The following is a 26,012-nucleotide window of genomic DNA, read 5'->3' as shown; positions in this document are numbered from 1 at the left end:
CAAGTTTTTATTTAAATTCAGGTTAGTTAACATATAGTGTAATATACTGGTTTCAGGTGTAGAATTTAGTGATTCAGCACTTTCATACAACACCTGGTGCTCATGACAAGTGCAATCACCTATTTAACCCGTTCCCCCATCCACCTCCCATCCAGTAACCATCAGTTTGTTCTCTATAGTTTTGTTTCTTAAATTACACATATGAGTGAAATCATACGGTATTTGTCTTTCTCTGACTTATTTTGCTTAGTATAATACTTTTTAGCTCCATCCATGTCATTGCAAATGGCAAGATTTTATTTTTCTGATGGCTGAGTAATATTCCATTGTATATAGACCCTACATCTCCTTTATCCATCCATCATTCAATGGATATTTGGGCTCTCTCCATAGTTTGGCTATTGTTGATAATGATGCTGTAAACATTGGGGTGCATGTACCGCTCTGAATCATTATTTTGTAGTAGTGCAATTGCTGAGTCAGTATTTTTGTAGTAGTGCAACTGCTGGATCATAGGGTACTTCTATTTTTAACTTACTGAGGAAACTCCGTACTGTTTTGCAGAGCGGCTGCACCAATTTGCATTCCCACCCAACAGTGTAAAAGTGTTCCCTTTCTCCACATCCTAGCCAACACCTGTTGTTTCTTGTGTTGTTGATTTTAGCCCTTCTAACTGGCATGAGGTGATACTTCACTATAGTTTTGATTTGTATTTTCCTAATGATGGGTGTTGAGCAACATTTCGTGTCTGTTGGCCATCTGTAAGTCTTTTTTTTAATATTTTATTTATTTATTTGAGAGAGAGACAGTGAGAGAGAGTATGAGCGAGGAGAAGATCAGAGAGAGAAGCAGACTCCCTGTGGAGCTGGGAGCCTGATGCAGGACTCGATTCCGGGACTCCAGGATCATGACCTGAGCTGAAAGCAGTCGCTTAACCAACAGAGCCCCCCAGGCGCCCCATCTGTATGTCTTCTTTAGAAAAATATCTATTCATGTTTTCTGCTCATCTTTTAATTGGGTTATTAATTTTTGGGGTGTTGATTTTTTATAAGTTCCTTATACATTTTGAATACTAATCCTTTATCAGATATGCAGTTTGCAAATATCTTCTCCCATTCCATAGGTTGCCTTTTAGTTTTGTTGATTGTTTCCTTCACTGTACAGAAAATTTTCATTTTGATGAAATCTCAATAGTTTATTTTTGCTTTTGTTTCTCTTACCTCAGGAGACATATCTAGAAAGAAGTAACTATCATCAGTGTCAAAGAGGTTACTGCCTGTGTTCTCCTCTAGGATTTTTATGGATTCAGGTCTCATATTTTGTCCTTTAATCAAATAGTATTGTTTTAAAATTTTGGTTTCCAATTTTTCGTTGCTAATATATGGCAATATAATTAGTTGACTGAAAGAAAAAGAGACTTTCTGAGTTGCTATCCTGGAACTGCAAACTCAATTGTTTTAGGAGTATCTTTTGTACATTCTAGTGGGTTTTGTTATTTGAAGATTCTTTGGGATTTCCTATGTAGCCAATTCTGATCGGTGTGAGGTGATATCTCACTGTAGTTTTGATTTGTATTTTCTGCAAATATGTCTGGTCTGCAAATGGGACCAGCTTTTTTCTTCATTCTAATCTGTATGTCTCTTCTTCCTTTTCTTTGCCTTACTGCACTGGTGAAGACTTCCGGTATTAAGCTGAGTAAAACTGTTAAAAAGCAGACATCCTCACCTTGCTCCCCAAAGCAGACTTTCACCATTAAGTATGACATTTGCTGTAGGTTTTCATAAATGCCCTTTCTCATGGTGAAAAAGTCCCCTTTATTCCTAGTTTGCTGAAAGTTTTCATCATGATAGAGTGCTGGATTTTCTCAAATGCCTTCCTGACAATTATATGATCTGCTGGTTTTTCTTCTTTAGAGTGTTGGTAGAATTTACCAGTGGGACCATCTGGGCCTAATCATTTCTTTTCTGGAAGAATTTCTATATATTTAGTTACTTTAATAGCTGTTGGATATTCAGATTACCAATTTCATCATGGATTTGGTGATTTGTGATTTTCAAGGACTTGTTTTATTCATATAGATTCTCACTTATGTATTATAGTGTTTTCTTATTATCCATTTAATATTTGCGGCATCTACAGTGATATCTCTACTCCCAATGTATTGGTAATTACTATTTTCTCTCATTTTCTTTGTTAGCCTTGATAAATGTTTATCAATTTTATTGATATTTTTAAAAACTGGCTTTTGGTTTGATTTTTTTCTTTTGTTTTTCTATTTTTAATCTCATTAATTTCTGCTCTATTTTTTCCTGCATTCTGCTTGCTTGGGTTTATCTTCTTTTTTTCAGATTCTTGAAGTAGGAACTGAAATTATTGATTTGACACCATTTTTTTCTATTATATAGACTTAATGCTATAAATGTCCCTCTCAACACTGCTTTAACTGTGTCCCACACATTTTAATATAGTATATTTTCATTTACATTCATTTCAATATTATATCTTCATTTACATTCATTTTTATTTCTTGAGACTTCCTCTTTGATCCACAGATTATTTAATAGTGTGTTAATTTCTAAGTCTTCAATATTTTCATGTTGTCTTTCTGTTATTGATTTCTAGTTTGTTTCCATTACTGTGAAAGTATCCTTTGTATGATACAAGTTACTGCAAATTTGTTGAGTTTTTCTATGACCCAAGATACTGTTATTCTTGGTGAATGTTCCATGTATGCTTGAAAACAACTGTATTCCAACTTTACTGGATGAAACATTCTAAAACTTCCAATTAGATCCTGATGGTTGATGGCATTGTTCAGTACTTAACTATCCCTGCTGACTTTTGTCAAGTGGTTGTAATCAATTACTAGGGGAAAGCGTTATAAATTGCCAAATATAATGGATGATTTCTCCATTTTCTCTATTCAGTCCTTTCAGGTTTTACTTCATTTATTTTGCAGCTTTGTTCTTTGGTGCATGCATATTTGAAATTGTTATGCCTTCTTGGTGAACTGATCTTCTTACCACTTCATAATGTCCCTTTGTCCCTGGTAGTTTTCTTTAAACTGATATCAATTTTTCTTACAGTGATATAATTTTTTAAAGTTCTATTTGTTTATTTCATAGAGAGAGAGCATGCATAAGCATGCGAGAGGGGCAGAAGAGAAGGGGGAAAAAGAATCTCAAAAGTAGACTCCCTGCATGGAGCTCAATTCAGGGCTCGATCTCACGACCCTGAGATCATTATACCTGAGCTGAAATCAAAAGTCAAATATTTAACCAACTGAACCACCCAGGCACCCCATTTATAGTAATATAATTAATTTTATTTTTATTTATTTAAGGAAAAAATAATCCATAGTTAATTTAACAATCTCTTTTTAATCTAGCCATTCAAGCTTTCTTTGAATTAGTGTTTGCATGGTATATATTTCTTCTAATTTTTTACCCCCGTATCATTATATATGGAGTGAGTTTTTTACAGACAGCACACAGTTAAGTCCTTTTTATTTATCAACTCTGCCAGTTTCTATCTTTTTATTATTCACATGTTAGGATTTATATCCACCTTTTTAGTATTTGTTTGTTCCCACTGTTTCACTTTCCTCTGTTTCCCTTTCTTAATTTCTTACAAGGCCACTTGAACATTTTGCTATTCCATTTTGGTTTATTTATAGTATTTTTATCATATTGCTTTGTGCAATATTTTTAATGATTGCTCTAGGGATTATAACATACATACATAACTTTATATAGTCTACTAGTCTGAACATCTTACCACTTGAAATAGATTGCAGATATCTTACCATAATTTATGTCCCTTTCCCTCACCACCTTAGATACAACTTCCTTAAATATAACTTCTACATATATTGAGAACTATATCAGTGTTATAATTTTTACTTTGTATCCTGAAAGACAATTTTAAAAACTAAAGAGAATTTACTCTTTCTATTACTTTCTTCACTCCTCTTCTCCAAGTGTCCTTTCATTACCTCTTCCTTTGTGTCTGATAAATTTCCTTTGTACTTACTATTTTAGAACCGATCCACTGGCAAAAAATTTTCTTAGCTTTCCTTTATCTGAAAATATATTTATTTCTCCTTCATTCCTGAAGTATATTTTTCCTGGATACACAAATCTGGGATAACATCAGGTTTTTTCCTTCCGCGGTCAAAAAATGTTGGACCACCTCCTTGCGTCTTCCATAGTTTCTTATGAGAAATCTGTTGTCATTCAAATTGTCCATGTTGCTACAAAAGTTGGGTATTCATCCTTTCTGATGGAGGCATAATACTCCATAGTGTATATGGACCACATCTTCCTTGTCGAGTTACACCAGTAATGTGTCATTTCCCTTTCAAGATTTTTTCCTTTAGTGGGTAGGGGGATAGGTCAAATAGGTAAAGAGAATTAAGAGTGCACTTATCTAGAAACTTTTCCAAATAAGACATCAGACGGCCAACAGACACATGAAAAGATGCTCAACATCACTCATTATCAAGAAAATACAAATCAAGTGTTCCCCTTTCTCCACATCCTCTCCTACACTTGTTGTTTACTGTCTTGTTACACTGTTGGTGGGAATGCAAGTTGGTGCAGCCAATTTGGAAAACAGTGTGGAGATTCCTTAAGAAATTAAAAATAGAGCTACCCTATGACCCAGCAATTGCACTACTGGTTATTTACCCCAAAGATACAGATGTACTGAAAAGAAGGGCCATCTGTATCCCAATGTTCATAGCAGCAATGGCCACAATCATCAAATTGTGGAAAGAGCCAAGATGCCCTTCAACAGATGAATGGATAGAGAAGATATGGTCCATATATACAATGGAATATAATGCATCCATCAGAAAGGATGAATACCCAACTTTTGTATCAACATGGACAGGACTGGAAGAGATTATGCTGAGTGAAATAAGTCAAGCAGAGAGAGTCAATTATCATATGGTTTTACTTACTCATGGAGCATAAGGAATAACTAGAAGGACATTAGGAGAAGGAAAGGAAAATGAATTGGGGGAAAACGGAGCGGGAGATGAACCATGCGACACTGTGGACTCTGAGAAACAAACTGAGGGTTTTGAAGGGGAGAGGGGTGGGGAGTTAGATGAGCCTGGTGGTAGTTATTAAGGAGGGCACGTATTGCATGGAGCACTGGCTGTGGTGCATAAACAATGAATCTTGGAACACTGAAAAAATAAAATTAAATTAAAAAAAAAAGAAAATACAAATCAAAACCATAATCAGATACCACCTCACACCTCTCAGAATGGCTAAAAATTAACAACACAAGAAACAACAGGTGTTGGCAAGGATGCAGAGAAAAGGGAACCTGTTTGCATTGTTGGTGGGAATGCAAACTGGTACAACCATTCTGGAGAACAGTTTGGAGTTTCCTCAAAAAGTTAAAAATAGAAATGCCCTACGATCCAGCATCTGCACTACTAGGTATTTACCCAAAGGATACAAAAATACTGATTCAAAGGGGTACATGTGCCCTGATGTTTATAGCAGCACTATCAATAATATCCAAAGTATGGAGAGAGCCCAAATATCCATCGAATGATGAATGGATAAAGAACATATGGTGTATGTGTATGTACACACACATACACACAATGGAATATTACTCAGCCATCACAAAGAATGAAATCTTGCCATTTGCAATGACATGGATAGAGCTAGAGTGTATTATGGTAAGTGAAATAAGTTAGTCAGAGAAAGATAGATACCATATAACCTCACTCATATGTGGAATTTAAGGGGAAAAAAAAAACAGATGAACATATGGAAAGGGGAAAAAGAAAAAAAAGAGGGAGGGAAACAAGCCATAAGAGACTCTTAATGAGAGAGAACAAACTGAGAATTGATGGAGAGAGGTGGGTAGGAGATGGGGTAGATAGGTGATGAGTATTAAAGAGGGCAGTCGTGTTGATGAGCACTAGGTATTGTATATAAGAGATGAATTCTACTCCAGAAACCAATATTGCACTGTATGTTAGCTGAGTAAAATTTAAACAATATTTTTAAAAATCACGAAAAAAAGAGTGCACTTATGATAAGCACAGAATAATGTATAGAGTTGTTGTACCACTATCTTATACATCTGAAACCAATCTAACACTATATATTAATTAAATTGAAATTTTAAAATATGTAAAATTTTACAATACATATATGTATATACAACATATATATGTATTTTAAATACATAAATACAACAGTGCATATATATAAAGATTTTTTTCTTTTGTTTTAATTTTCAGAAGTTTAACAACAATGTGACTATGCATGGATTTTTTTAGGTTTATCCTGTTTGGAATTCACTCAGCTTCTTGAGTCTGTAGACTTAAGTCTTTTGCCAAATTTGGGAAGATTTAAGCTATTCTTCAAAAATTTCTTAGGTCCACATTCTGTCCTTTCTGTCTAGTGCTCTAATGCCTCAAATATTAGATCTTTTATTGTTGACCCACAGGTCTCTGAGGCTAAGCTTACTTTTCCATTTAGTTTCTTTCCATTATTCAGATTGAATAACTTCTATTGATCCATCTTTAAGTTCGCTAATTCCTTCCTCTGTTTCTTCCATGCTGCTATTAAGCCTATCCAGTAATTTTTAAATTTTGGTTACTGTATTTTTCAGTTCTAAAATTTTCATTGGATTCTTTATGTTTTCTACTTCTATTGCTGCAGTTTACTATGTTTTCATTTGTTTCAAGAGTGTCTCTAGTTGATTGGTGGAGCAATTATACAAAAACAGCTTTAAGATCCTTGCTGATGATTCCAACATCTGTGTCATTTCAAAATTGGCATCTGTTGATTATCTTATTTTATTAGGATTGAGATTTTCCTGATTTTTCATATGTGAAATAAATTTGGTCTGTATACTGGACATTGTAAGTATTATGCTATGACATTCTGATTCCTATTTAAATCTTCTACTTTAACAGGTGGGCAATCTGCTTCAGTTCAGAATGCAATCGTAGGCTTACTTTTGTGGGCTGTAATTTAAATGTCAGTTTAGTATATAAAGTCCTTCCAGTGCTCTCCTGGTTTCCCCCATTAGTGTATTACTGAGATAGCAGAACTCCACTTTACTTATACTCAGCATGGATTTGGGTGGAGAGAAGCACTGCCTCATTTCAGCAGGGCAAGGATGAAAAACAGGGTACTCTTCACATCGTGTGCTAGAGAGGGGTACTGTTTCATTAATGGGGAGAGGGTGAGAGTCAGTCTTGCCTACAGGTTCAGCTGGAGAGGGACCCACTTATTATTACAAGGGAAGTGGAAAACAAGAGTTCTAACCACAGGATCCTCTGTAGAGGGATGCTTCCTCCTTACTTCAGAGCACAGGAGGAAGCCCACAGAACTCTGCAAAATAAGGGCATCACCTTGTTAACACTGGGTAGTTGTAAACTCCAGAGTCCCACCCACAGGCTTTGCTGGGGAAGGTGCCACCTTGCAAGTGCTGGGTGAAGTTGCAATCAGAATCCTGCAGGCCCCACTAAAGAGAGAGGCACTGCCTCATTATTGAAGTGGGGAGGGTTAGAAGTCAAGAGTTTGGCCTGAGGCTCCACTGGAGAGGGACATCTTGTTACTGCAGGTGTGAGGAAAAGTGGGTATGTAAGATGGGAGTTCTGGTCACCAATTCCACTACTGTAATGCCTGTTTGGGTGGGTACAAGGGAGTGCAGCTTTTATGGCAATGTTCTGTAGAGAACAGAAAGGATAACTTAAAGGGTTTCTATCTTGATCCTTTTGTAGTTCATAAGCATGAAGATAGGGTGTTCACACAGTTGTATGACACGTGCCTCACTCAAACCTTGTTACGTCTACACCCCGTCTGATGTGGAGGAAAAAGGTTTCTGTCTTGCTGCACCAGCCTTTGCTGAAAAATGGTTTTTTTTTGATGCTTTTTTGTTTGCACCTATTAGAATTTGCAGGTGGTGGGCTTCTCGAGAGCCCGAGCCATAGTATATGGAAGGCAAGAAAAAACAATCTGGGAATTCATTCAGTCCTTGAGTTCAAAGGTCCCTAAGTCACTCCACTTTCTTTTCCTTTGCTTTCAGAGTTTTCTGGTAGATGACTTATGAGTTTTGTCCAGGATTTTTGTTGTACTTAGTAAGAGGAGTATAACAGAATGTGCCTACTCCATCTTGATGAAATAACAGAACCCAAAACTTGTCACTTTTTTCCAGCCCAGATTTTATGTGTCCTATCGCTCTCTACTCTAAGTTTCCAGAGGACATGGACCATTTTTATTAATCTATTAATTGTAGACTTAGCAAACCATGTCCTATATGGCATATCCTTTAAGCTTAGTGACTATAAGAATCTGTTGATAAAACTTCTTGGCCTTTACCCAACTTTATGTTCACAATGAAACTTTTAAGTTTGTTCATTCATTCAGGAAACACCTGTTTTATGAAAGCTTCTCAAGAGACAGCAGTGAGAAAGACAGCTAAAATCCCTAATGTTATTCTACTGACTGGGATAGGGTAGAGGGACTGGAGGCATATGAATAATGTGCTCTCTTCAGACTGAACAACACTGATAACTGAAAATATGTTTCAGTTAATATTAGGAACATACTTTGAAAAGTTGCAAATATTCAGAAGTCTAAAAATTTGTAATTGGCATATGTAAGATAATTTTTTTTCACTTTTCTAATGGAACTTTAACGATCTAATAAGCCAATTATCAATACTTACCACATAGAGTTGTTTCCACAGACTGGCCCATTCTTGTAGAGTTGCTGTAACCTCAGTCACAATAGAATCTTCAAGTGGAACCACAGTTTCATACTGCCTAGAACCAGAGCCACAACAACAGCCACATTATCTTTGATAAAATGCCAGAATCCTATCTACTGACCTTTTCAATGTGTGTAACTCAAAGTTAAGTTCATGCAAACATAAAGGAGAGCTATAACCAATTGATTGAAGATTCTTTTGCCACAATATAGTGCAATAGTGTAAATGAACTGAATTCATGAAAAAACAAGTCCTTAAAAAAATTAAGGACTTGATATGTAAGTCCTTAATTTTACTTTTAGAAATACTGTCTTTAAAACAGACTTTTTAAAAGGCCATTTTGAGCCTTTTTCTTTAAAGAAAGACCATATCTCACCCATGTCTTGCTTAAATTAATTTTTTAAATTATTTGTGTCCTTTAACATTTACTAGTAATGCAAATTAGCTCATGACCTTGACATAAAAGATCTAATGGAAATGGGGGAGGGAGGGAACCCAGACACTGGTTTTTGAAACATTTTATAAACTCTCCCTTATACTAGTATTGTGCTTTCTTAGAAAATTGTGTCAGTAGAGGAATTCTGGGTCTGGTAGAGGAATTCTGATCCTCCTAAGGATCAGAAAGTTACAGGGATTCCCTCAGTCTACTCCATAAGCAGCATCTACTATGGTGCCAGTCCCTGTGGTAAACTGCCAAGGATTTATCAGTGAACAAAAGTGGACAGTGTCCCTATCTTCAGAGAGCTCTTGCTCTGGACAGAGAATCAACAATAATCACAACATACAGATATAAACAGTGATGAATCTAAGAAGGAAATTAATGTGTAAAATCAGTGATTTTAACTGGGGGACATGATTTAAAAAGAAAAGGGATCAGGGAAATCTTCTCTAAACAAGTGTTAAGGTCCAAAAGATGCAAAAAGTTCATGACAAGAAATGTGTGTAGGGAGGAAAAGAAACAGGTATGGTGCCACCTGTAGAGGAAAAGTATACAAGAAGCCACTGAAATGGGAAAGAATTTCACATAAACAAGAGCTTTAAAAAGGCTGGACTCTGAGAAACAAACTGAGGGTTTTGGAGGGGAGGGGTTGGGGGGTTAGGTGAGCCTGGTGGTGAGTATTATGGAGGGCATGTATTGCATGGAACACTGGGTGTGGTGCATAAACAATGAATCTTGGAACACTGAAAAAATAAAAATAAATTAAAAAAAAATAAAAAAGGCTGGTAACACTGAGGCCAGCTCTCACGGGGCCTTTTCAAATGATACTAAACGTCCCAGATCTTAACTCAAGTAAAATGAATGAAAAAGAATTGAAAGGTTGTTCAAAATACGGGCATGACTTGATAATATTTTTACAATGTCTATGCCAATTGTGAGGGATAATGAAATACTCTCTGGACTAAAAAGTTATATACTGGTATGCTAAAGTGATTGAAACACAATAATTCTTATTTGTTAGCCAGAGCCAACAACTTGGAAAGCAAAAGAAGTTTATTTCACAAAATTCGCATTATGTATTATGTCTTTGCACAGGAAGAAGCTGACAAACCACCATTCAGAGATGACTCAGTGCATTAATATTGACTGTCAATGAATATATGTTACTTGATGATCTTTTATAGAGTTATTGTTTTATTTTGTCTGCTTTATTCCAGCAGATGAAAACAATCTTCTCAGACTGATTTCAGAGCACTATCCATATTCATCAAATTTATAAGCTGATTAAAATAAAAGTTTTCATCAAGTGCTTGTTAAGAGTAAAGTGTGATATATTTTTTTCCTTGTGCCAAGAGCATCCGAGGTAGTAATTCCTAGATTCAACTTTACCAATTATTTCAAGTACTACTATAATAGTTTTGAAATGAATGGTTTACTTTAATTTTTTAAAAAACAATAAGTCATATTGAACTTCTCAGATGGAGAGTAAGCCAATGGCAAAAGCCAGATCTGAAAAAGAGTAAGTCTTAATGACCTGCCAGACAAAAATTAATGAGAAGATATCCTTTTTTTCTTCAAACTACTGGATAACTAGTATAAACATTAATTTCTGAAATTATTTTTATATACTATGTATTAAGAGTGCTACAAAGATAATTAGGAGATTTATAGAAACAATCAGGGAGATCACAATCCTAATAACAAAACTTAAATGTAAAGCACAAATAGGTGCTGTGTAACATCAACTGTAAGTTCTAATGCAGCTTGGAAGGAAAAGGTTCACTTTTACCTGATGATCAGATAGAGCTTCATGAAGGAAGTGATGTTCCTAAAGAAAGCTTAGCTTTGAAAGGCAAAGAGATGGATAGAGAGGCTCTAATAAGCTATGAAGAAAGGTACAGAAAAAATAATGAGCAAGAAGTATTAAAGAGGATTCATGTTGAGAACATGGGAAACTGAAAAGACAGAAAGCTGTAGTCAAGGCAGGGCTAAGAGATTTAAATTTGACCCTATGGAAAGAGTCATGGGACATGTTATAAGAGTGTTGTGTTTTAGTAGAATTAACACAGAAATGACATATGGTATAAAGTGGAAAGTTTCATCTATTATATGTTCAGCTATTTAAAATAGGGAGATCTATGGGAAATTTGCAATGTTCCTATTTTAAAATTGTAAGGCTTTGGACTCACTTCAATTTAACTAATCTAAGTTGAAACTAAAATTGACTTATTTTTCTTAGATCATAATACACAATCAATATCCTAAAAATTTTTAAAATTCAGATATAGTATTATTACAAACATACTGTCCAACAGGCCAAGTAAAAAAACAACAACAAAACGACAACAACAACAACAAAAAACTGTTATTGTACCTCACTGGGAACTATGGCTTTTAGCAAGCTCCAGGGCTAAAAAGATTGGGCCTAAAGCAGTCCCTTCCTCCCTTCAGTCTAAGGTCAGGATTTGCCAAAGCCCCAATATAGCTATGGAGAAGGAGATCTAAAATGCTCTTGTAGCACTTTGTTCTACATGGGACCTTGGGAGTAGGCAGAGGTAGCTGCATAAGCACCAGACAGATGTGCTCAGAGAGAGAGAAGGAAGGGAAAAACAAAATCTCTCACTTCTAAAAATCAAAACTCTAAAACATATGAAAATATAATGATCAAGATTTTAAAATAATCTTAAAAAATCTTTTCAGAATTTTATAAGTCTGACATTTTTATATCTTTAAAATGTTTAAAGAAATGAGTAACTTCCCTTTAAAAAAGGAAAAGTATGAAACACAAGCAAGCACAAATAAAACAAGAGCCAATGAATATGCAAAAGAACTAGAAATTTTCCAAAAGAAAAGTATTATGAACAAAATGTCCATTGATGACTGAATAAAATAATGAAATGTAACATGCATATATAAGGGAATATTATTCAACATTTAAAATAAATGAAATCTTTTTAAAAGATTTTATTTATTCATGAGACAGAGGGGCAGAGGTCAAGAAGCAGGATCCGAGCCTGATGCAGGACTTGATCCCAGGACCCCAGGATCATGACCTGAGCTGAAAGCAGACACTCAACGAACTGAGTCACCCTGGCACCCTAAAATAAATGAAATTTTGATACATGCTACAACATGGATGAGCTTTGAAAACGCTATGCTAAGTAAAATAAGCCAGACATAAAAGGGCAAATAATGCATGATTCCATTACATGAGGTACGTAGAATAGGAAATTTCACAGATAGATAGAAATATTTATCTACAGATAGAGAGCTAGAAAGAAGAACAATTTTCAGGGACTGAAGGAAGGGAAAAATGAGGAGTTACCTGTTAAAGAGGTACAGACTCCCTGTTTGGGATGATGAAAAATTCTGGAATTGAATACTCATGAAGGCTGCACAACACTATGAATATACTTAATTCCACTGGATTATAGTCATAAAAATGGTTAAAATGTTAACTTTGGGGGAGGGGTGCCTGGGTGGCTCAGTAGATTAAAGCCGCTGCCTTCAGCTCAGGTCATGATCCCGGGGTCCTGGGATCGAGCCTCACATCGGGCTCTTTGCTTGGCGGGGACTTGCTTCCCCCTCTCTCTATCTGCCTGCCTCTCTGCCTACTTGTGATCTCTCTCTCTCTCTCTGTCAAATAAACAAATAAAATCTTTAAAAAAATGTTAACTTCTTTGTTATGAATATTTTACCACTATTTTTAAGATGTCAAAAAAATAATAGCAGTGGAAAAAAATAACAAACCTCTATACACTATGGAGTATTATGCCTCCATCAGAAAGGATGAATACCCAACTTTTGTAGCAACATGGACGGGACTGGAGGAGATTATGCTGAGTGAAATAAGTCAAGCAGAGAGAGTCAATTATCATATGGTTTCACTTATTTGTGGAACATAACAAATAGCATGGAGGACATGGGGAGTTATGAGAAGGCAGTTGGGGGAAATTGGAAGGGGAGGTGAACAATGAGAGACTATGGACTCTGAAAAACAATCTGAAGGGTTTGAAGAGGTGGGTGGGTGGGAGGTTGGGGGAACCAGGTGGTGGGTATTAGAGAGGGCACGGATTGCATGGAGCACTGGGTGTGGTACAAAAACAATGAATACTGTTATGCTGAAAATAAATTAAAAAAATGATTTAAAAAAAAAAACCTCAACAGAAAGGATACATGCTGGACAGAGTTCAAGAGAAAATAAGTAGCAAGGTAATAATGAAAAAAATCACTCTAGAATGTAGGGCAGAGCAAAAAAGTAACCCAAAGTATGAAAGAGTACTTAAGAGACATGAGGGAAAAGTGAAAGAATTCTAAACTACTCTTAACAGGATTCCCAGGAGAAAAGAATTGCAGCGTTAGAGAAAATTGTGATTTTCTTTTCCTTAGCTCTCCAGCATTGTAACCCCCTTCATTTGAAAAAAACTCAAATGTAGAGACAGAGTTGCCTTCCACTACATAAGCAGAAAATAACAGATACTTGATTTCTCAGCCTTTCTGTGACTATGGTACAGGCTTATAACCTGAGCTCCATCTACCCCAGACTTAGAAAGGAAAACCAATTACCCAAAACAGCAGAGACTACAAAGAAACCAACTTGGTGGAAGTTACAGTCATTTCCTGAGGCAGCAGTCCTATGGAAGCATTCAGTTTTAAGATGGTGAGGGACTGGAGGAGGCAGAATTAAATATGGTAGTTAGGATAGGTCTCACTGAGATTTGAGAGAAGACCTGAAGGAAGTGACAGAGTCTTAGCCAGGCATAATACTCCAAGCATAGGAAACAGCATGGAAAAAAACCTTAAGGCAGGAGCATACCTCATATGTTTGAATAAAAGCAAGGAAGCCAATGTAATTGAAGCCAAATGAGAAATAGGTAGAGTAGAAGGAGTGAAGCCAGGTCATATAAACTGGTAAACCTCTCTAAGAATTTTGGTTTTTACCCTGAGTGAGATAGGAGCCACTGGAAAGTTTTAAACACAGGAGTAACATGATCTAATTTCTATTTTTAATTTTTATTATTTTTATTTTTTATTGTGTTATGTTAGTCACCATACAGTACATCATGAGTTTGTTTGTTCGTTTATTATTTATTTTTTTTAATTTTTTATTTTTTTTAATTTTATTTTTTATAAACATATAATATATTTTTATCCCCAGGGGTACAGGTCTGTGAATCGCCAGGTTTACACACTTCACAGCACTCACCATAGCACATACCCTCCCCAATGTCCATAATCCCACCCCCCCCTCCCAACGCCCCTCCCCCCATCAACATCATGAGTTTTTTAAAAATTACTCTGGCAGCTACGTCCAGAATAAACTGTAAAGGGACATGGGTAGAAGAGGGAGGGCAATTAGAAGACACTGAAGTAATATAAGAAAGAAAGCATAATCATATAAAAGTCCCTACGTTTTTCCATGTCACGCTGTGACAAGTTAGGACATAAACTTGCCCTTCTCTCTCTCAGCTGTCTAGTGCTGTACAATGCACAACTCCTCCCCATAGACCTTGAGATGCTCAAGTCCTTCATATTGTTCTTTGGCAGCTGATTATCAATAATTCTTCCAATATTTCCATCATGAGCATCATTACTGATTCCCTTCCTATTCCCTCTCTCATCTATCTAACCATTTCAAGTCCTCAAATCCCCAACCAGCTATAGTGACAGTAATGACAAGGTTCCTAGAATACATGCAATAGAAATCCATACAACTATAAGCAAAGTCTGAGGTTGAGTCTGAGAGTAGTTTGCTAAACAGACCAACAATGATATCAAAGGCCAAAAAAAGGAGGGGGCACGGATAAAAGGATGTCTTGGCCTACATGATCAAAAGCAAGAAACCTTCTGGGTACTGCTGACTTACTGATTCTCCCTTTAACTCTATTTTAAACTAAGAGCTAAATAAATCTAGCAGATGAGGAATGGATAGAACAGATGATTTGATTTATTCTGTAGCATCTAATTGGAAGGATCATCTCTAGTCAGAAAACCAGGGCTGCAGAAAGCTAAATGCTCACTTTATTGATGTTCTGCATAAGATTTTAGATAGGGTGGTTGGTGGTTCAGTTGGTTAAGCATCTGACTCTGGATTTCAGCTCAGGTCATGATCTCAGGATCATGGGATTGAGCTCCAAATTAGGCTCCATGCTCAGCGTGGAGTCTGCTTCTTTCTCTCTTTTCCTCTGCTCCTCTCTTCTCTTTCTTTCGCTTGCTCTCACTCTCTCTCAAATAAATAAATAAATTTTTAAAAAATAAGTGTTCAGAGTAATCTTTTCTTTCAGTTTTGGCACTCAAAGCCCAAAACCAAACTCTAGTTTTGATCCTAATGATTGCTGAATTGCAATGTCAGTTGAATTTAAGGCTTTTCATAAATATTAAGATAAAAGGCTGGCTACTGACTTGGAAAGAATAGTAGAGATAAAAGTATAACATGGGACAACTTAAAAGGACCTAAATGTCACCCTTACTGAACCCTTTGCAATAGAAAAAGGCCCTCCTTCTCTACTGAAGAGGGTGTCCTTGCCTTCCTTAAAGGCTTATAGATTGGCTCACCTAAATTAGTTATCTTTCCAAAGGAAGCCAATTTTCTTAATGCCCTTTATTCCCAACCCCAGTGTCCCATGAATTCAATCTGTTTCCTTCCCCAGCTTTCCCACAATGAATGTGGTAAAAGGCACTGCAGCTATCACAGGCTTAACTCCATGGACTTTCCCTCATAAAGACTGATCTGGTACAACAACTGTTGAATCAGAATGTGACAGTAGCATTGGGTAATGCTAGACTCTAATATAGTACCATATCCAAGTGGATTAGCTGACACAATCTGGCAAGTTTATCACACTGGACTCCATTTATCATAAAAGGGATGGAATTTGTTTCTCTACCTTCTTTATCTCTGGAAAAATGACCTTCAGTAGACTACTGAATACCTTATTTGTCATCATGTTAATGTGTATAAAATTCAAATATAAGCAAGGACAACACTTGAAACAAAAGAAGTAAAATAATAGACTGGTGCCCATAGGATTCACTGATACTACCAATTACTTCATCACCCAGAACACTGGACTGTGTAGAATATATTCTATATTCTATACAGTTCACTTTTTAGAGTGAACTCTAAAATAATTCACTATCTTTCTTTTTAAAGACTGGGGTACTATTCACATGATGTGATAAATGCTCTAAACCAAGAACCAATATACCTATGTTTCTCCCAAAGACAGAATACATGGGTTGAGAAAGAAGAGGTAGTGATGGAGGGGGCACTTCTCACTCTCAAACCTGATGACTCACTTGCAAAATTTTAGGTTCCAATCTCTTGAGGACTTTTGACTGCTGACTTAGAATCTAAGTGAAACATGAATAAACCAGATGAGAACATGATTCAATTACACTGAATCTGAGATTACCATGAGGCCATTTCAGTTTTAGGTTCTTTCTGCCACTGCACGTGTGGCGGTGGGGGAAAGGCTGTTTAGGTATTGGCTGTTGTGTTTAAATTTTGTTAGTCCTCAAAGAAGAAACAGGTTTATTGCAGCATGCAGAAGTGGGAAAAGGCACAGATGGAACCAAGGGGATCCACAAGGAGGATCTTAATAACTGCATACTCTGTGGTAAAAGCTAATGAAGAAAACTATATCATCCCTCATCATACGGAACTACCAAGGGCTCAAAAGCTTAGCTGCGGTACTAGCTAAAATGAAAAGATCATAAAATTAGTAGTAAAAAAAGGAGCTAAGTAATGAAAATTAACACCTATAACCAGGTAGAGAAACATATCTGCATCATCTATTATATATTATTCCTATTATATATATATATATATCATATATATTTATAAATTTTACTTCATTCTTGTCTTCCTTCTTCCTTTCTCACCTATTTTTATTTTTAAAATTTTTTAAAGATTTTATTTATTTGACAGACAGAGATCACAAGTAGGCGGAGAAGCAGGCAGAGAGAGAAGAGGAAGCAGGCTCCCCGCTGAGCAGAGAGCCTGATGCAGGGCTAGATCCCAGGACCTTGGGACCATGACCTGAGCCAAAGGCAGAGGCTTTAACCCACTGAGCCACCTAGGCGCCCCTCTCACCTATTTTTAAAAGGAGTGGTGTGGTGATGAGGTTTAACCTGCACTACAGTCCACAAATTACAGAAAAGCAAAACAAAAACATTATAAAGCTAAAAGAGAATATTCTAGAGATTATCAATTTGGAAACATATACTAACTATAAAACCTTGTATAATATAGCTAAAGTATTACACAGAGGGAATTCCAGAATCTCCAATTCTAGAATTAGAACAGACTAAATATAAATTCACTAAGTGTCCAAACTGACAAAAAGTTTTTAAAATTGTTTAATTTTTTTAAAAAGAGGTCAACAAAAATGGAAACTAGGAAATATTATTTATGAAAATTTAAAGCACGTTAATGAAATAGAAAACAATGAGAGACAATAGGGAGACTCTCCAACATAAATTCTTTGCTAAATCAAAACAGACAAATTTCAGAAAGAAATAATCATATGAAAATAAATTTTATTATTTATTTATTTGTTGTTGTTTTATTTAAATTCAATTAGCAAAGGTATAGTACATCATTAGTTTTTGATATAATATTCAATGATTCATTAGTTGAATATAACACTCAGTACTCATCACATCATGTGTCCTCTTTAGTCATGTTCCATTTGAATGTGACCTTTACTCATTTATATATATATTTTAAATTTTTTATTTCTTTTCAGCGTAACAGTATTCATTGTTTTTGCACCACACCCAGTGCTCCATGCAATACGTGCCCTGCCTAATACCCACCACCTGGTTCCCCCAACTGCCCACCCCCCGCCCCTTCAAAACCCTCAGGTTGTTTTAAAAGGCACAAAAATAATAATAGTAAAAAAGGAGGGACATAATCATAAATTGCAGTAAAAAGTTTAAAATATACTAAGAGAAGGATAAAAAACTGTATGATCATTTCAACAGATGCAGAAAAATCATTTAACAAAATAAAACATCTATTCATGATAAAAACCCTCAACAAAGTAGGCTCAGAGAGAATATACCTCAACATAATAAAGGAAGACTTTATATGAAAACCCATAGCTAACATCATCCTCAATGGGGGAAAACAGGGAACTTTTCCCCTAAGATCAGGAACAAGAGAGAAGCATGTCCATGCTCACCACTTTTATTCAACATAGTGTGGGAAGTCCTAGCCACAGCAGTCAGACAACAAAAAGAAAAGGCATCCACATCAGTAGGGAAGAAGTCAAATTTTCGATATTTGCCGATGACATGATACTATACATAGGAAACCCAAAATATTCCACAAAAAAATAGCTAGTACACACAAATTCAGTAAAAGCTGTAGAATATAAAATCAACATATATAAATTTACTGTATTTCTATACACCAATAATGAAGCAGAAGAAAGAGAAATCAAGGAATCAATCCCATTTACAATGGCACCAAAAGCCATAAGATACTTAAGAATAAACCAAACCATTAGTTTTCTGCCCCTAACTCTCTCTCTTCTCCTTCTGAGATTACCACAGGCATATATTAGTCCAAGAGAATGATTCCATAAACTCTGTAGGCTGTGTTCATTTCTTTTCATTCATTTTTCTTTTTTGTTTTTTTCTCTTCTGACTGGATATTTTCAAGTGACTTATCTTTGAATTCACAGATCTTCTGTTTGATCAAGTCTGTTGTTGACAGTTACAGTTTTTATTTTGTTCACTGTATACTTCAGGTCTAGGATTTGGTTCTTTTTTATGAGTTCTATCTCTTTGTTGAACCTCCCATTTTGCTCATTTATTCTTTTCCTGATTTTAATATCCATCTATGTTCCTTGCAGTTCTCTTGAGCTTCCTTAAAATAATTATGTTTAATTCCTTTTCAGACAATTTATAGATCTCTATTTCTTTTAGGATGGTAAGTGGAAAATTAATGTACTTCCTTGATGGTGTCGTATTTCCTTGATTTTTCTCATTCCCTGAAATTTTGCATTGCTGTTTTTTATTCAAAGAAGTTACCTTCTCCAGTCTTTACTGAGGGCCCTCAGAAGAGAAATGCCTTACTAGTCAGTCCAAGAGTAAATTCTGAAGCTCTCTCAGATCTTTTCAATGTATGCTCTTGCTCCACATCTCTGATTCCCTCTTTAGTGAGAATTAAGACTGTATGCCTTCTCTTGATGTCACAAAGCCAGGCCAGGTGCTGACTGACAATTTCTCATTTATTTCCCTTAGAGCAATACCCTAAAATGCTCGAGTTGTGTGCCTTCTCCTGATCCTACAGAGCTTATCCGGCTTTCTGCAGAATTACAAACCATATTCAAAGGCTTGCAACTCACCATTCATGGGGCACATGTGATAAAGGTGATGCAGTTACAGGAAGGGTGGGTAAGACATGCAGAACATTTTAAGTGTCCCTGGGCCAGTTGGAGGAATCTGTAGGAAAATGTTTCCACTAGCTCATGGGCAGTCTTCTTTATAGGAATCTCTAAAGTGGTTAGTTAGTCAGATCTGTGGTCCTTTGATGATTCCTGAGCCCTGGTTGCTATGAGTCCCCATATTTGTTACCTGCTCCCCACCTCTCTCAACCACTTGCTAATTACCTCAGGATTCTAGGTATGATGAGAGAAAAAAATGGGTCTCTAGAGCAGCATCCTACCTGACTGGAAAGCCAAGTACTCATTCACTATGCTCTCTCATTCCCCCCTGTGGGAAATTATAGACCAAGTGAGTCTCTCTTGGCAATGAGCTTGTGACACCTTTGGGACAGATGACACAGGTAAAGTTAAATTGTTCTTACCCTCTTAAGTGCAACTATTCTCAGATTTTTTTTGCTTCAACAATGTGCTAACATTTATTCAGTGGAATCACAGCAATGCAGAAATGGAAAACAGTGTAAAACTTCAAGAGTAGCATCCTGAAAATAATGTCCATTATGTAAGTCCTGCATCCAGATTCCACAATGGTAATCTTGATCATAGCTGGTTGTCAAGATTGATGTTTCTGTGAGGAGATGGTAGAAAACTCCTATTCCACTGCTTTGCCTGTCACCCTTCAAGTCCAGATATTTTTACAAGCAAGTTTTATCAGCTCTTTAAAGCTCAATCTCTACATTAACTTTTTCAAAGTCTAGAAATAGTGTGAAGTTTACTAGATTCATTCTATAAACTAACCTTTATACCAAAACTAGCCAAGGATATTACAAGAAAAGAAAATCATAAACAAATCTCATATGTATACAGAGAAGCAAAAATGTTAAAGATTATATAGGAAAATAAAATTAAGTAGTATGCTAAAAATATTAAGACCATGAAAAATGTATCCCAAGATACAGCACTTTTAGAGTAGAATTGTTGATATATCAATTATATTAATGTTGCCTCAAAGATTTCAATGTCATTTTCCAGAAGCCTTTTCATACTGTCTTAAAAATAGGTAGTTTAAATGAGTACTGATTTAATCAAATGCTTCTTTGCATCTATTACATCTACAGCATGCCCACAACCCAACCTCTGTCATTCTGCCACTCTCCTGATAATGTGAATGTCAAAAAGAACAACGCTGGTTTGGAAAACAGTGTAAAACTTCATGAGTTGCACCCAAAAGAGACTGTCTATTAAGTCCTGCATCCAGATTTATAGAACCATTCCAGCTTTTATCCTTTCAGAAAACTGGTACCTTAGCTTTTCCTTTCATTCTGTGAACTACCTTAAATCTTTCCAATAACTTTTAAGGGCAATTATTTTAATTTCTATTTCTAGGTCAACTACTCTTTTTTTTTTTATTTCTTTTCAGTGTAACAGAACTCATTGTTTATGCACCACACCCAGTGCTCCATGCAATACGTGCCCTCCATAAAACCCACCACCTGGCTCCCTGAACCTCCCACCCCCCCCGCCCCTTCAAAACCCTCAGATTGTTTTTCAGAGTCCATAGTCTCTCATGGTTCACCTCCCCTTCCAATTTCCCTCAACTCCCTTCTCCTCTCCATCTCCCCTTGTCCTCCACGCTATTTGTTATGCTCCACAAAGAAGTGAAACCATATGATAATTGACTTTCTCTGCTTGACTTATTTCACTCAGCATAATCTCTTCCAGTCCCGTCCATGTTGCTACAAAAGTTGGGTATTCATCCTTTCTGATGGAGGCATTATACTCCATAGTGTATATGGACCACATCTTCCTTATCCATCCATCCATTGAAGGGCATCTTGGTTCTTTCCACAGTTTGGTGACCGTGGCCATTGCTGCTATAAACATTGGGGTACAGATGGCCCTTCTTTTCACTCCATCTGTATCTTTGGGGTAAATACCCAGTAGTGCAATGGCAGGGTCATAGGGAAGTTCTATTTTTAATTTCTTGAGGAATCTCCACACTGTTCTCCAAAGTGGCTGCACCAACTTGCATTCCCACCAACAGTGTAAGAGGGTTCCCCTTTCTCCACATCCCCTCCAACACATGTTGTTTCCTGTCTTGCTAATTTTGGCCATTCTAACTGGTGTAAGGTGATATCTCAATGTGGTTTTAATTTGAATCTCCCTGATGGCTAGTGATGATGAACATTTTTTCATGTGTCTGATAGCCATTTGTATGTCTTCATTGGAGAAGTGTCTGTTCATGTCTTCTGCCCATTTGTTGACATGATTATCTGTTGGTGAGTGTTGAGTTTGAGAAGTTCTTTATAGATCCTGGATATCAGCCTTTTGTCTGTACTGTCATTTGCAAATATCTCCTCCCATTCCGTGGGTTGCCTCTTTGTTTTGTTGACTATTTCCTTTGCTGTGCAGAAGCTTTTGATCTTGATGAAGTCCCAAAAGTTCATTTTCGCTTTTGTTTCCTTTGTCTTTGGAGATATATCTTGAAAGAAGTTGCTGTGGCTGATATCGAAGAGGTTACTGCCTATGTTCTCCTCTATGACTCTGATGGATTCCTGTCTCACTTTGAGGTCTTTTATCCATTTTGAGTTTATCTTTGTGTACGGTGTAAGAGAATGGTCGAGTTTCATTCTTCTACATACAGCTGTCCAATTTTCCCAGCACCATTTATGGAAGAGACTGTCTTTTTTCCACTGTGTATTTTTTCCTGCTTTGTTGAAGATTATTTGACCATAGAGTTGAGGTCCATATCTGGGCTCTCTACTCTGTTCCACTGGTTTATTTTTTTACTTATTTATTTTAAAGAGTGAGTACGTGCACATGCAAGTATGGGGAAGGGCAAAGGGAAAGGGAGAATAATTTTGAAGCAGACTCCCTATAGTAGCAGGGTCCCAGGACCCTGAGATCATGACCTGAGGCAAAATCAAGAGTCAGACACTTACCCAACTGAGCCACCCAGGTACCCCTCATCTAGTCTTTTTTATTCGGTATGGCTATGGATAAGGATTATGCCCCATTGCTTATCATCAGAAACCTACTATATTAGTATCAAATCGTCAGACACTGAGCTGAAGATGAGGACACACAGGAACATTCCTGGACCAAGTTCATTAATTTTGTTAGCATCTTGCCTATATATCCATAGGTATGTTATGGGAGACTGTCATGTGCTTTGCAGAAACCAAAACACATTATATCCATTTCACTGGCCTGACTTAGTCATGGTGAATGCATGACTCTTATCAAGAACCACGGTCTTTCTTAAATGTTCAAAAACCATCTGTTCAATTAAAGCACTTCTCAAACATTAAATTAACTTTCATACTCCTGAGTATTTGTAAGGCAAAATGTTACTAACAAAAGAAATACTTATATAGCAACTTAACTGATTATCTTAATCAGAGCAAAAAGAATATGAATTTTAATTCATAATTTAATACAGATCTACAGTGTGTGTATACACATGCATTTCTCTTTACCTTAAATACTGAGGAGATATCCACAAGTTAACAGTCTTCCCATCAGCAAGTGAAGAGGCTTTGCCTGTTTTACTCTAGTAGTATAAATAAGTTCATTACAGAAATTATATGTATGTGTTTTTAAAAATTAAAAACATAAAGAAGAAAGAATGAACATAATGTACCAAATATACTAGCTATTAATATTCAATAAGCACTGTTGTATAGCCACTCTGGAAAAATTTTGCTGTGAAAAAACAAAGTAATGAGTTCAAGAAGTTGTAAGCTGATGAAAATTATCAACATTTAGAAGTTATTGCAAGAAGGAATTCTTTAAAAATCACTTTTGATGTTCCTCTCCAATGAAGACGGAAGTTATTTTAGCAAATATACAAATAAAAATAAAAGTGCCAGAGAGGGGACACCTGAGTGTCTTAGTTAAATATCTGCTTTTGGCTCAGGTCATGATCTCAGGGTCCTGGGACAGAGCCCCACATCTGGCTCCCTGCTCAGCGGGGAGTCTGCTTCTCCCTCTTCCTCTGCCTGCCGCCCCCCTGCTTGTACTTGTGCTCCCTCTCTCTGAAGTAAATAAATAAAATCTTTGGGGAAAAAAGAAAAAACAAACAAAGAAACAAAAGTGCCAGAGGAAAGAAATGTTACACATTAACTAGTACTTAAGTTGATGTTCTCATGGGTTTCTTACAGCGCACATGTATGCTCCTATGTGTATCCTCCCACACACACTCACCCCACTTTGAAACCAGACTCATTAAACCAGAGCTGAGAGGCAATATCCCAAAAATAATAAAATGCAAATAACAGAACATACGAGGAGTATATCACTGACCTATCTGTAATACCTGGTGTCACCCTCTTAAAATAAATTTAGTCCATTATAATTTGAACCTAGACACATTTTTCTTTTTTCCTTTCTGTTCTATTGGTTTTAGAAGTAGAATTTAGTAATTCATTAGTTGCACATAACACCCAGTGCTCATTACATCAAGTGCCCTCCTTAATGCCCATCACCCAATTATTTTTCAATTAAACTGAAATTTAGTTAGTGACCAGTAAAACTGACAGCTCCTAAAACTACAGAAGTTGGCTATTCCTAGTTTAAATCATGACACTAATTTCCCACAATTTAAAAATAAAAAATATTTATAAGTGTTTCATAATGTAATGATGTTACTACATAAATGTGTGGAAGTGACCTCCTGTATATTGGGCCTTATGTTATTTACTTCTTCCCAGTAAGGGAGCACCATTAGCTCAGAGCCCACCAGTGCCAAAATTTTATACACCCAACTGCTTTTAGTATAACCCAAAGAAGCTTATTTTTAGCCATTTAGAGTTGTCATTTTACATTAATGAAGCTGCACTCAGAACCTGCTACCCACAGGCTAGACAAAGCCCAGTACTAAAAAAGACCATAAATTGCTGTTGTACTACAATGCTCTCTGACCCAGAGATTTCTCATCTTTCAGATGAGTGATATAATCTCACTTAGCATAATTATGCTATGTAAAATAAATCAAGCAGAGAAAGACAATTATCATACAGTTTTACTCATATGTGGAATATAAGGAATAGTGCACAGGGACAGGGAAGGAAAACTGAATGGGAAGAAATCACAGAGGGAGAAAAACCATGAGAAACTCTGGACCCTGGGTAAAAAACTAAGGGTTACAGAAGAGAGGGGGGTTGGGGGGATGGGGTAACCAGGTGATGGGTACTAAGGAGGGCATGTGTGGTGATGAGCACTGGGTGTTATATGCAACTAATGAATCACTGAACACTTTATCAAAAACTAATGATAACTGGCAAACTGAACATGAAAAAAAATATTGAGGTCAGATGAGTAACATAATCTAGACACACAAATCCCTTCTCTCCCAGGGGTTCCTATGCCCTCTTCCTGTTATAGGGATGACTCTGCACTGCTGTCTCTGGGAGGTCTCCAGCTGTGAGGGACTTACCTTAACCTCTCAAAGCTCTACCTAAATAAATCTCATAATGTGTTCCTTACATTTCATAGTCATGTCTTTTTTCTTAACAGCCCTGAAATCTTCAAATTTATTACAATTGTATATTTTTTCAGTGAAACTTTACAAAAAGTGATGACTATACTTGAATCATTTTAGGAGAAAACCCAGATGTCAAGAAAAATTTTAAAAGCTAACTGAAAAATATGAAAAATACAAAAGTTCCCTTAAGAAATTTTTCACTGATAGCCTCGTCAAGTAATTTCATGTCCTGTCAACCAAACAAAAAACAAAAAGTACTTCAGCACAAATGTGACAAGTTTTCCAAGAAGCAGATAATATGCCTTACGAAGCATCAAGAGCACAGGGTCATCTTTCTCACAGGTATGGCAGGATACAATGAAGAAGGCACATGATAGAAGCACAATGCATATTCTCTGATTGAGAGGCCCTTGGTCCTGCCTAATATTTACTAAGGTAGAACCCCAAGTCCCAGTCTTTCTAATCTTATCAAGCCCTGGGACAACATGCAGAAGAAATATGAGTGTTTTAATTCACAACACAACCCATGTAGTATTCCAATCCAAAATCTTGAATCTAACCAGGAGAAAACATTTAGACAAATACAAATTGAGGGACTTTTGCAAAGCAAGTACCTGGGCACTTCAACAATGTAAATGTCATAAAAGGAAAAAAGAACAGACTTATCAAAAAGAGAAAGGACCTAAATAAATAAAATCACATGCGAGAGAGGAGAAATCACAACCAACAACATAGAAATACAATTACAAGAAAATGTTATGAAATATTACATGCCAACAAATCAGACACCCTGGAAGTAATGGATAAATCCCCAAAAACATATAAATCACCAAAACTTGAACAGACCCATAGCCAGCAAAGAAATTGAATCAACAATCAAAAATCTCCCAAAAAACAAAAGTCCAGGGCCAGATGGCTTCACAGGGGATTCAACTAAACA

General features: G+C 36.3%; 1 protein-coding gene across 1 annotated transcript in view; it reads right to left on the bottom strand.

Annotated features, from left to right (window-relative positions):
* Positions 1-26,012, bottom strand: part of LOC111144134 (dedicator of cytokinesis 3) — a 588,346-nt gene that overhangs the window by 357,485 nt on the left and 204,849 nt on the right. The window contains exon 5 of the mRNA XM_022498293.1: positions 8,713-8,809. Coding sequence (XP_022354001.1) covers positions 8,713-8,809 — 97 coding nt within the window. The remainder of the gene's footprint in view (positions 1-8,712; positions 8,810-26,012) is intronic.

The sequence above is a fragment of the Enhydra lutris genome, unplaced genomic scaffold (genome assembly GCF_002288905.1).
Source record: "Enhydra lutris kenyoni isolate GAN:26980312 unplaced genomic scaffold, ASM228890v2 scaffoldscaffold10, whole genome shotgun sequence".
NCBI classification, from domain to species: domain Eukaryota; kingdom Metazoa; phylum Chordata; class Mammalia; order Carnivora; family Mustelidae; genus Enhydra; species Enhydra lutris.
The sequence above is the reverse complement of the archived record's forward strand: the minus strand, read 5'-3'. Positions and strand labels throughout refer to the sequence as shown.